The 12,726-nt window shown below is 49.1% G+C and overlaps 1 protein-coding gene across 5 annotated transcripts in view; it reads left to right on the forward strand.

Annotated features, from left to right (window-relative positions):
* CASKIN2 (CASK interacting protein 2) overlaps window positions 1-12,726 on the forward strand; it is a 125,120-nt gene that overhangs the window by 98,662 nt on the left and 13,732 nt on the right. The window contains exons 6-13 of one of the 5 annotated variants that reach the window (XM_072990550.2): window positions 1,469-1,564; window positions 4,999-5,129; window positions 6,198-6,306; window positions 7,097-7,205; window positions 7,609-7,703; window positions 8,473-8,590; window positions 10,913-11,116; window positions 12,254-12,375. In XM_072990550.2, coding sequence (XP_072846651.2) covers window positions 1,469-1,564; window positions 4,999-5,129; window positions 6,198-6,306; window positions 7,097-7,205; window positions 7,609-7,703; window positions 8,473-8,590; window positions 10,913-11,116; window positions 12,254-12,375 — 984 coding nt within the window. The remainder of the gene's footprint in view (window positions 1-1,468; window positions 1,565-4,998; window positions 5,130-6,197; window positions 6,307-7,096; window positions 7,206-7,608; window positions 7,704-8,472; window positions 8,591-10,912; window positions 11,117-12,253; window positions 12,376-12,726) is intronic. The other 4 variants (XM_078386036.1, XM_078386037.1, XM_078386038.1 and 1 more) reach the window with 4 other exon arrangements.

The raw sequence follows: 12,726 nt of genomic DNA on the forward strand, positions 1-12,726 counted from the left end.
TGGAAACACTGCTTATAACATACATTGCTGTGTGATAAGATCAAAGACAGGAGGTTGACAGCAACCTTGTGAACAACAGACAATTCATAGCCAGAGGAAAGGCACCTCACCATTGCAGTTTAAATGGCATGCCTAACAAAAGAGTCCAGGAGATGCATACAATCCAATGCTATTAAAAGCTAATTATCAGCGGGCCAAACTGGAGCTCTGGAGGAACTGCTTCCTTGGCCGGTCAATCCAGCACATGCCCACCAATCACCAGTGGGCCACTCCTACTACATAACCCTCCTTGTTTTCTCCATGTTCCCTCCACTCCCTGCAAACTATCTCAAAACTTCACTCCAGTACTATGGGGTTAATAGAACTTCCACAGGATAATGTGTGTCTGCTGCTGTGAAATTGCTATGAGAAGAGGGGATGAATCATACTTAACACCAACATCCCTTCTAATTTTCAGCCCAACTAGGCGGGGCTCTGCCCCTTGCGTGTGCGATTCCACCGCCCACCCCGCTTCCCCCCCCTCATGCAGGATTTCATTGTGACCAGAACCAAAGGGGCTGAAAAGGATCACTGTGGGTGCGCAGAGAAGGAGGAAGACCACGTGGGGGCGCTGAGTTGTATGCACACATGCACACCTTAGGGGGAACCTTGCTCAACCCCCAGCATAACCTCTGTCTACGGATTCTGGAGGGAGATGAAATGGGGTCGAAGGGGAAATGGCAGAATTTCTTGTGGTCTGAGAAACAGCATGAACCCAAACAGCTGCTCTTTTATTCCTGTATTAAACTTCCAACTTGATCCATGTTTCCTTTTTGCTCTGGGGGAAAAAAACAGCCCTCCATAGGGTAATACTTAAATTCCAGGGATTTCAACTGTACAAATGTATTCAGTTTCATTTAAGGCTCAGGAACTGGGAATAACTGACATGGAAACTGAAAAAGAGATAATAATATCAAAGCCTCTTAGGACATTCTGTGAGAGTGGCTCTGGGTTTTTATCTGACATTTCCTATATATTTCCAAGCTTCTACAGTCCCCCAGTGAGAACTAGAATTTTGCTTTTCAAAAAATGTAAGCTGGGATTCTCTGAATATGAGACACTGCATTAAATATCAAATTTATTGTCTGAACGAATCTGAAACATGTCCACCCTATCCAGAATTTTGTGTGAAACAGAGACCCTTCTTTTCAAGAAGTGGAGTGTGTGTGGGGGGGGGGCTGAGAAATTCCTGGGGAGATAAGAGGTAACAGAATGTTAAGTTAGTTTTCATGTAATCTTGGGAATACTGTGAAAGCTTTCTAAGTAAGGTGGGTGAATTTCTAGATTTAACAGACTGGCCAGCTCTAAAAGAAGCCAATCCAGACACCGTGGCCACTAGAACTGACAAAGGGCTCGCTTACAAGGAGGGCTTTGATTTGTTTGCAGTTTTACATTGTTCTTTCCATGTTCTTACCCCTCCTTCCTGCAGTCAGAGATGCTGCTTCAGCACCAGTCCAACCCATGCCTTGTCAACAAAGCTAAGAAAACACCCCTGGATCTAGCCTGTGAGTTCGGGAGGCTGAAGGTAAGCAGAAGCCTCTGTAGCCACTGCTTGCAACAAAGAGGCCAGCCGCTGAGAAGTCCGTGTTTGCTCACCTATGCTGAAAGGGTGATTGCTCTCAGTGATTCGGCCTGGCAGAAGGCCCGTCCACCTATCAGGAGCAGGTGAAGGGCCAGCCGCCGTGCTCACCCCCTCTCCTTTCCAAGCCAGTCTCATTCCAACCTGAGAAATGCTGGCATGGTCCCATGGGTCAGGGTGGAAGGAGGCTCTAAATGCTTTTGCTCATCTGTAGACGCCCTTTCCCTCCCTCCCACAAGACTTTGTCGCCACTGCAAGGGTATGTGAATGGGCCAAAAAAAATGGCACCCTGGACCAGGCCGTGTCATGATGTTGACACGTAACGTGACTCTTAAGCATTAGGATTGACTTTGGATTGACTTTGGAAGCCCAGCGAGGCTGGAATCAGGTCCCCTCAGAAACCAGACAGTGCCTGAGCCCTGCTAATCTCTCCTGGCCATAAAGGCAGAGCTATGGCCAGCTGGGACAGGAGGCCTGGGATTCCAACCTGGCGAAGCAGGGAGCTGGCCATGAATTCCTGTCTCTGCTATTCAGGACAGGTGCAAGAGGCGACTCAGGATTCCTGAGGGGTGGGAAGCTTCCCTCCTAAGTTCAAGGAAAAGGCAGCAGATCTATGGGATACTAGCCGGAGGGCCTGAAACCAAGGGAGGTAATGGACTGGCAAGGCTCTGTCCCCATCACAAGGCAGGGGGGTGGGTTGAGTGTTCATTTGTATAGCAAAGAAGCTATAAATAGGACAACTGCACACAAAAATACATACCCCAGAGCTTCTCGGGACAGACTGCCCTGTGCCTTGGTGTAGGTGTTCTCTGTGGGTGGGGCCCTCAGACCCAGAGGCTCTGAGGGAGAGACAAAAGTCCCTTGAAAGAGAAAGCCTTACTTAATTGCCTTTTCTTTTAATCTCCGTAAAGCCCTGCCTTTGTACCTTGTCTGTCTCTGGCCCTTTTGTGGGAAGAGGAGCTGCAAAACAAAAAGCCAGGATCTGTGGCAGAGAGGTTGATGGAGCCAGGGCAGGTGCAGCTTGGGAAGAGAAGGGCTGGAGAAGAGATGGTGACAGCTTGGATGACTCTGTTCCAAAAGGCATTCAGGAATTCCACCCCTTTAAGAACTTTGCAAGGCAAATGTGCAGCAGGTGTCATGTTTTCTGCAGTGCCAGGATAGGGTTCCTTCAGAGTATTGGTGTCTTCCTTAAACGTCTTAAAGGAGCAGAGTCATTCCCCTCTTTTTGGAATGTGGCCACTCTGAATAAACATTATTTTTAAAATGTGCCTGTTTGGCACGGGTGGGCTGGTCAATTTTTGGTCCTCCTGGTTATTCTGTAAATGAATATAGGAGGCCTCATACAATTTTGAAATCCTGGATTCATTTAATCTTCGGATTTTAGGATTGCAGGGCTAGAAGGAAACCTAAGTACTGTATTATTGAGGCCAGGCTCTGTCAATGAGGCACTTTGGGGGAATCAAACTCCCAACCTCTGGATCTGCAGCCAGAGACCTAAACCACTGAGCTATCCAGAAGTTCAGTAATGATGTGGATATCAAAACACCAAGTAGCCTCCTTTCCTCCTCCTCCCCCCCCCCAAAAAAAAACAGGGCTTCATATGTTTTTAACAGATGTATGACAGAAATGGAACAGGAGAAGCCCCAGGCTCACCACCTTCATACGAGTATCTGGTATGCAGGGGTTGAAGACAGAGGAGCCCATTTTGCCCCAAAATAGGTGGTCAGTGGCACTGAAGCCGGAGGGGAGTGGCAAATCAAAAATAAGGGTGCATAGTGGAAAACAAAAAGTTCTACAGGTGTGTACAGTGAAATACATAACCAACCAAAGGAAAAATCAATGCTGGGTTTAGTGAGAGATGTTCCAGACCTGCATCTCTGTGTGGCCTCGCTGGGACCCAGGGCTCCAGAGAGGAGAACTTCTGTTGATTCCAGTCAAAAATGTTGTATCGCTACCTCCTCTTTTCTTTCTTCATGGATGTTCTGTGGTAGAAAGGAAAGGATAGACCTAGCTGTGAGGAGATACAGAAAGGCTACCAACTGAAGACCAAGATGCTGGGTGTTCCCTGTGAAACACCGTGGATAAAGGCAGGGTTATGGCACTTGTCCTACCAAAGTGGGAGCACGTGTGTTGACAGGCTAAGGATTAGAGATTTGTTTATTTTTTAAAATCTTGCTATGATACTATCTTGTCAATTTTAGGCTGCAATCCTGCAGGTAAATTCCAATTAGCTAGGAATAAAATGCCATTGCAGGGCCATTATCAGGAACTGGCGTCGTGAGGCAGGGGCCTAATCTGCAGTGTGCTGGTGAGGGCTTGCTGCTGATATCTAGATGCCCACATTTACCTCTCACAATGCTGTTGACACCACATTACTCAGGAACACGGGTGGGAGATAAATATGCAGCTAGACTTCTAGGTTACCCCTGGAAGTGGCTGGAATTTGCGGGTGGGGCACTGCCCCTCCTTGACCCAGTGTGGCTCATAGTGTTGCTGAGAACTGCAGTTCCTCCTGCTGCCATGAACGCAACAAAAGGTCTCGGTGACATAGGAGGGTCTTCTAGAGGTCACTTTGACCAGCTCTTGCATCCCTCCTGGATCTGGCCCTGTTCCATTAAACACAGTGGCCAGTAACTTACACAGTGCATGGTGACTGGAAGGGCAATTGCGTAAGCATTCCCTTCCCCCCTGCTCTGACACAGGTTGAGAGAGAGGTTGTGCCACTGGATACACAGTGCAGAGCCTGCCCCGAGTGGGGTGGAGGCTTGCGCGGTGCCCTTCTAGCCAGTGTTCATCGAACAAAATACTGGCCTGTAGGAGTTGCCTCTGAGGAATGAAGCATGGGATTGGAGCTGGAATACTGTAATCTAAAATCGGCTCTCTTAAGTCCTAGTCAACATAACCAGTGGTGGGTGTAGCTGCAGTCCAGAAATGTCTGACAGCACTTTTCCCATCTCTGGTGTAAACTCATCCTAAGAGAGGAGGAGGAGGAGGAGAAACAACGGGATGGGCATGACCAGGATGGCTTCTGAAGTGGTGCACAGCATTGGCCTGTGAGAACCCGCCATGGATCAGGACCCACTCTTTGCCCATCAAGCCCAGTAAGATCTCCTCTGACTGAAAGGGGGGTTTTGAGGCAGGGAGACCCCAGTTCCTTTCCTTGCTCCATGATGTTCTTAACAGAAAATGCCAGAGATGGAACCTGGGACCTTTGACATGCAAAAGCTGCTACTTAAATATGAGACCATAGATCGCTCTACGTGTTCCGTCAGATGGAGGCAGAACAGCCGCCTGAAGTGTATGCTTTCTTTAAGCGCCCCTCTGTCCCTCTCTCGTCTTTCCACTACAACTTAGCCCCTTCCCTGCTTTGTCTACATTAGGTGGCACAGCTGCTCCTGAACAGCCACATGTGTGTGGCTCTGCTTGAGGGACAATCCAAGGACACAAGCGACCCCAACTACACCACTCCTCTGCACTTGGCAGCCAAGAACGGGCACAAGGAAATCATCAGGTAAACTCACCCAAGTGCTTCCAGTGTGGAAAAGGAAGGACACACGGCCTCCCTCAGCGGCCCATGCGTGCTCGCTTCAGGGCATTTAGTGCAGAGCTGACCGTTTGCTGGATGTTTGGGAAGGACAGGAGCAAAGGACTGCCTTGCTACTTCAATGTTTTCAGAAGTAGGGATGAACTGCTTGCTGTCTTGGGGGAAATATATATCACCCTTTCTTACCTCTGCAGCTCTAAGAAAAACACACCTGTGAAAAATGCTACACTTTGAAGTCATGTTGTTTTGTTGTTCCAAAAAGGCAAACAAAATGGTGGCCAAAGACTGAGAAGGCATGCCTGTGAGCGCCTCCCTTTGACTGACCCAGATATCAACCCACACACCCCATTAACAAAATGGTCCACTGTTTTCACAGCCTGGAAACAGGGCATTGACACTGGAGAGCTCCTTCTATCCCTGAAGTTTATGCCCATCTTTCCAAACAGTGGTTAGTGACTCTCGCATCTGCTTCACCGTGTGTTTCAGACTAGCTGCGTGGAAGGGATCGCACACCCCTGTGATGGCTTGCGGCTTTAGGGGAACAGGTAGAGAGGCAAGTCCTCCGTAGTTTTGTGCACTAAGAGTGAACAGAGAGTGCTGTCTTGACAAAGGCTGCTTCCCCTAAGAAGAGAAAGAGGTCGCCACCGCAGGCTCTCTGTTCCTGAACTGCCTCCACTCTCTTTCCCAGTGTTCCAGAAAGAGCAGCAGCTCAATGTCTTCTGGATCTTTCTCTGGCAAAAATTGCTGTTCATGCAATTACTGTTAATGAAGTGAAATCCCTACAGCAGTAGTGTGAGGTCATAAATTAGCACCAGTTGTGGGGCAAATACTGTATACCCAGATCTCCTTCCAGATCTCCTTTTAAATTCTTCTTGGAGCAGAAATCAGTCCCTTGTCTTACACCTGCTCGCCCTTCTCTTTTTCCTTGGCAAATTCCCCGTTGACACACAGCCTGCAACACAGGTTTGGGATCTGGGCTGTAGTCCTCTGTCACATCTGTTCATTGCCCTCTGTTGTATGTTCCGGTCTGCCCAGGCAACTTCTGAAAGCCGGAATCGAGATCAACAAACAGACGAAGACAGGCACTGCTTTGCATGAGGCTGCCCTGTATGGGAAGACCGAGGTGGTGCGCCTGCTGCTTCAGGTGAGACTAACAGTAAAGCTGTAAGCAAAGACTGGGATGGCTGCTTGGTAACTTGGTGGTCTCCGCTTCGGAGAGACCAGGGGCCCAAGAGCAGAGTGGAAGTGGGAAACAGAGAGCAGAGAGGCATTCCGCTGGAGGCCACGTCACTGATGTAAGCCCCCCCGTAAGGGTATTACTAGTCTCTCCCACACAGTAATGATTCCGACACCTCCCAAGCTGTGTGAATTCCTCCTGAAATGGAGAAACCCTCTGTGTGCTCACCTGTATCGCCCTTCCACATACCTGTCAAATGCACAGCTAGCAAGAAGGATGGCCACATCCTTCTCCTTAGAGCATGCTGGGATGACTCTCCAACATCCTCACATGTATGAATAACCTTTGTTCAAGGAACAGCTACAAACAGTGTTATAAAATAGACATGGGGCTGCCTTTGGGGGGGGGGGAGAAGAACTATAATATGCAGAGTGCTTTGCACTTCTTCCCTTTTTTATGTTGCTTAACACTTCTGTGAAGGAGGCAGCGATATTCCTTTGGGTTGCTAAGGATGAGGGGATGTGGCAAACCCAGGGCTTCATAAATCTGAGCCTTCTGTATCACAGAAGCAAAACTGGGGGCAAGTTGCCCCTGCTTATAGACAGGGCTCTTTTATCTATCCTCGGTTGTGGTTTAGAAAGTGTAGCTTAAGGGCATCTAACCTAGTCTTAGCCCAAGGCGAGGTTAGGTGCCTATACTGTGAAGCGCCTCTCAGGACAGGAATACCTACCATCGTTAACCTTCTCTCTGTGGATAGGGTGGCATTGATGTCAACATCCGCAACACCTACAACCAGACGGCCCTGGATATCGTGAACCAGTTCACCACCTCTCATGCCAGCAAGGACATCAAACAGCTCTTACGAGGTGAGCAGGCTGAAGCCTGGGCCATTCCTTCTACGAGTGAATGTACTTGCCTGGTACCATCTTTATGGAAACCATGACGATGTCTTAATCAGGGACTACACTCCAAGATCTTAGAGTTTCCACTTCACCACTCACTGATTCCCGAGACAAACAAACACACCATGGAAAACCAAGGGGGGGGGCAGATTGGTGGGAAAGCACAGGCTGACTCCAACAAACAACGTTGTATCAGTTTATGGGGAGTAGGAGGGATTACGTGCAAAGAGAACAGTATTGTCGATCTTCTACGTGTCCAGCGAATGATACTGTCCTCTATTCCTTCTCTTTCTTCTTGTTAATCTTCCTGCGTGTGCTTTGCTCCTTCTCCCGCTCCTTCTCTCTTTCCTCTACCCTTTGTCTTCAGAGGCATCAGGAATCCTGAAGGTCCGAGCTTTGAAAGATTTTTGGAACCTCCACGACCCAACTGCTCTCAATATCCGTGCTGGAGACGTGATCACGGTGAGAGACAAACAGAACCATATAAACTTCTAAGTGACTGAAATGTTTCCCTTGTAGCATTCCTGGGTGATCCTCACTTTGCGACAGACCTTGTGCAGGCATCAAGGGGTGTGTGGAAAAATGCAAATGGCCCCTTTATCCTGGTATTAAACAGAAGCAATCATATCCACAGTACAGGTGGTGGGAGTAGTGGTGGTGGGGTCATATTATATAAGTGGGACCTTGCTAGATTTTGTGGGGAAATGATTTAAGAAGGTTGCCTTCCCAGCAAAAGAGAATCACTGAGTAGTAGAAGTGACAGTGATTTTGGAAGATGTACCTTATAAGCAGAGCCATGTTTGTGTGCCATAGTTCTATAGAACTATGGGAAAAGTATAGGGTGTAAGCATAAAATTCAGAAGTTCAGCTCTTGTTTCTTTTTTATTTTATTTTATTTTGCTTTTTTTTTTAATGCAAGCAAAGCTGAGCATTTATTTTACTGCAATTCTTACGACAGCCCTGTAAAAACAAATGTCACTATTGTTATATTTATGATGTTAGTGAGGGATTGAGGTCTTAAAAGACTGAGCTGCCCAAGGCTCCCTAACTGGAACAGAAGACTTCCTTATGTATGTACCACCATGATTTAGCACATCACTAACAGGAAGTTCTGCTTTTGCACCGGGGACCAGCTTCACGACTACCTTCACAATTTAATGACTCCTTTCTGATTCTGTTGTCCTGCCTCCATCTTGTCACACTTGTAAAGGGATTGGTTCTCTTTTGTCAGGTCCTGGAGCAGCATGCTGACGGCCGCTGGAAGGGCCATATCCACGACTCTCAGAAGGGCACTGACCGGGTTGGCTACTTCCCGCCCTCCATTGTGGAAGTCATCAGCAAGCGGACAGGTTGTCCTAGGGAGCATTGTGGGAGATCAGAGGGCGGGAAAGGTGGCTAGGGGTGTCTGTGACTCCATTCCTTTGTCTGAGCCCATTTGTCTGGTGTCTTCCTTTCTTCCTTCCAAAAGCATTCATGTTCTACTAACTTCCTCTGCTTACCCTCATGCTTGTTAACAATGGACACTCCAGCCTTAGTTTCTTATCTTTACACGAACAAGGACAAACTGGGGTTCAGCCGCCGTTCAAGTCAGGACGGCTTCTTCCAGTAATTTTCACATACAGACTTTGTGCAGAAATCAGCTCCCTGGTTTTTGTCGTAAGCAGGATTTTGTCCAGCTGGTTCACAGGAGACTATTGAGGGGTTCCCATCTTCTCTGCATCCTGGAAAGAGTTAAGAGGCAGGATTTCTGACAACCTTGACTTGAACAAAGAATTCAGCAATAGGATGTAGGGTTTTAGGAACAGGGACTGTGGAAGGGAGGAAATCCATAGTCCCTGCACAATAAGAGAAGATTTGAAGGATGCCATAAAATGAATCATCTTTCCTCTAATCCTCCATATAATCATTTTCATTCTCAGTATGAAGGTGATCTGGAGAAGTCTGCTCAAGAGGAATGTGCTGATTAGACATGGGGGTATTTGTATACAAATATGAATACCCTGCACAGGTGGACATAACGAGGGATATAATGACTGTCCACTCACCGTGCGCTGCTGCTGCGGGCTCCACACTCCCTTCCTATGGCTCCGGAGCTCGCGGTCGGCTAACCACTCCTAACAGAAGGCGGGACAATGAGCCTCTCTGCCGGGTCGAAGAGTGACTTACAAACTGGGTGCTCTGGAGCAATTGGAGGTAGCATGAAACCCACAGCAGCATCTGACAGTGAGTGGGCTCTCCAGCCCCAAGAGGCTGGACCCTTGTTTTGTCCACCTGTGGGGGGGGGGTATTCATATTCGTACACACATACGAATACCCCCATCTCTACTCCTGATCGTAGGAAGCTTGCAGCTCCCTAGCTGTAGGGAGATGGGTCAGCATACTCTCAACGTCTCTGCCTTTCATCCAGAGGAGGTTCCAGATGAGGCTTTCCTTGTAAAATCCCACCACCTCATTCATGCATACTTTCTTTCCAAGAGGGAGTTTCACTCTGTACATACTGAGCTTTCCTTTATAATTGTCCCATATTTTTCCTACATCTTCATCCGTCGTTTTAACTCTGACACAAACTCCATTAGGTAGGAAAAGATTAAATGTACTGTATGTTGAAGGGTACGTAGTGTTAGCTGTAGAGCCTCTTCGATCACAGTGGCAGAGGTCATCTCTGGAAACTCCACTGAGCAAGTCATGTGTTTGGATTCCACCTTTTTCAAGGATAGTTATTGGTCACCATTTACCCAGTAGTAACTGAACTTAGGGCCAGGCAGGGAAGCACCATTACTGTTATTCCTGACTAGATAAGAATGCATTCTTATGTTTAATTGTGTAGTAGCATGCACTTTTTCCATACTATGCATGCACGCAGATGTGCACGCATATACTTCTATTTCCTTTGTCTTCCTGTTGCCTCTGATCAAAGAGGTCTTGTTTTCCAGAGACAAAAGTGCAATGAATATAACCCTCATAGATTCTGAACTTTCTCCAGATGTAGATGAAATGGTATAATTGGGTACAATTCTTCAAGAACCCAATAGAAGGTACCCTTTCATAAGCAGAAGTCCTTTTATGTAGGCCTAGAGGAAAGGATTGTGAGAGACTCAGTGAAAAAGACAATAGTGCTGGGAAAAGTAGAAGGCAATAGGAAAAGAGGAAGACCAAATATGAGATGGGTTGATTCAATAACGGAAGCCATGGCTTTCAGTTCAGAAGACCTGAACAGATCTATGAAAAACAGGAGCGTTAATTCATACAATCAGCCTAAGTCAGAAGGGACTTGATGGTGCATAAGAACAACAATAGAGAAAAGATTGAAGAAAGGAAGAATAAATGCCGTTGTGTTTGGTGGTGGCCTCCTCTGGCCCTGTTGCTGATCTACACCGTAGGCTGTTGAGAGACTCCTTCCCTGGAAAAAGTCTGGGAATATTCCTTGTTCTAATCCTCTTCATGTTATAAACTCTTGAGCAGTGTCCACACCCCCTCCACGGACATACCTGCTCCCAAGAGTAGCTGAGCATTTCCTGAGCCCTGGCAGCCGCCTGTCACCATCCCATCCCATCTTCACAGTCTCTTTGAGGTCCTGTGCTGGGAGAGGTCAGTCCTGGAGGGCCCCCCCGGCTGACCTCGCCTTGACCACGCCCCCTGTTCTGACCCGCGTGTTTTGTCTCTACATGCAGGCCTGACTCTTCCCCGTGTGGTGCCCTTACGCCCGTGCCAGAGCCTTGCCAAGGGCCAGCAGGTTGACACTGCCACCCCTTCGGGTGGGCTGCAGCCACATACAGACGCCTCTCTGCCTGTTTCGCCGCAGGCAACCCTCGGCGTCACCGCAGCCTGTGGCCATCTCACCCTGACCAGGACAGCCCAGGCGCCTGAAAGCCCAGGTTAGGGTTGCACTGCTGGGCTGGGCAAGCCTTCCCTCGGCTTGCACTGCTGGGAAAGAGTGAGGGCCAAGGGAGGTCCTTCCTCTTGGGGGGGCAACAGAGGGGGGTGGGGAGGAGGAGAGGAGAGAAGCAGCGGTGGAGCAGGGAGAGGCTTCCTGAGGGACCGAGGTGCACCTGCTTTTCCTCCTGACCCATCCACATCTAATTGGGTATCTTTGAGGCCATCTTCTTCCTCAGAGGCAGAGACCTGCCCAAGCAGTGATGACATCGGTCGTTACTCCCCTTTGTATGCACTGCATAATTGCCCTTGGAGTGCACCCAGTTGAGGCACATGTCTGTGGGCCTTCACCATCACAGCTTTCTTGAGATAGGCGCACATTTTCCTCAGTGCTTACGGGAAGTAGGCATCCGTGGCTAATTCTGGCCTCTCACCTAGACTCACCTGCCACTAATAAGCTCTACTCAAGGCACACCCGCTCATTCAGACAGTCCCTTCCATTCACAGAGATCTTCACTGCACACGTTTGTGCATCAGGGCACACCTACCCCAAGTACGCTTCCTTGGCCAAGCTGCCTGGCCCATCAACAGGGGGTGCTCTTCCCTCCCACTGGCATGACCTCCTTCAGTGCCCAGGTACACAGTTGCCATGGAGACCTACTCCTTACCACACAGATGGGACCCGCCACCTGGATGCCAACCTGCCTGCCTTCCCATCCTGCCCTGCTAGTTGTTACTGTGCCTCCCACACCACACCTCCCTTCCCTCTTTCCCTCTGTCAGTCTTGTGTGAGATGGTCTGCGGTTGGGGGGGGGGCTTTTGGTGGAAGTAGAATGATTTTCTGCCTCATCCTCTGGGGTAGGGGGCCAGGATCCTACTAACGTGATGTTGCTGGAGAGAAGCCACCCCATTGCTGAGTTCCTGCATGGGATCCTCGTTGCCTTCCTCCTTGGGAGCCAGCCCCCCCCCATTCAAGGGCTCTGTCGTGAAGGCTGCAGGGAAGCCCAAGGCCACCTGTGAGCCTCCACCTCCTAACTGGCCCTCTTTGGTTAGTGCTCAAGGGAAACAGGAGACCCCCCCTCTTCCCCCACCCCTTCTTTCAGCCCCCCCCCATGCTGAAATCTCCCTTCTCCCCACAGCAGGTGACAGAAACAGTGTAGGCAGCGAGGGCAGTATTGGTAGCATTCGGAGTGCTGGCAGCGGTCAGAGCACTGAGGGCACCAACGGGCAAACGACTGGACTCCTCATTGAGAACGTGAAGGTGAGCAGACCTTGCCTCTTCTGCACCAAAATATTAAAACCTGCCCTGTGTGCCCCCCTCTCCCTTGTCCCCAACCCCCACCTGCAATGATTGTGTCCTCCTGACCTGAACTCAGAAAGTGGTGCTGGGGGGGGTGTTCCTCTTTGACACCCAGGGCCCCCGACCAGTGGGGTCCCTCAGGGTTCTGTTTTGTCTCCTGTGCTATTTAGCATCTACATGAAACCGCTTGGAGGTTTTGTCTGGAGTTTTGGGGTTCCGTGTCACCCAGCTCTACCTTCCTTTCCCCCTAAATTTGAGGAAGCTTTTTCAGCTCTAGATTAGTGTCTGGTATCAGTAATAGACTGGATGAAG

This window comes from Pogona vitticeps, chromosome 2 (assembly GCF_051106095.1).
Source record: "Pogona vitticeps strain Pit_001003342236 chromosome 2, PviZW2.1, whole genome shotgun sequence".
Classification (NCBI taxonomy): Eukaryota; Metazoa; Chordata; class Lepidosauria; order Squamata; family Agamidae; genus Pogona; species Pogona vitticeps.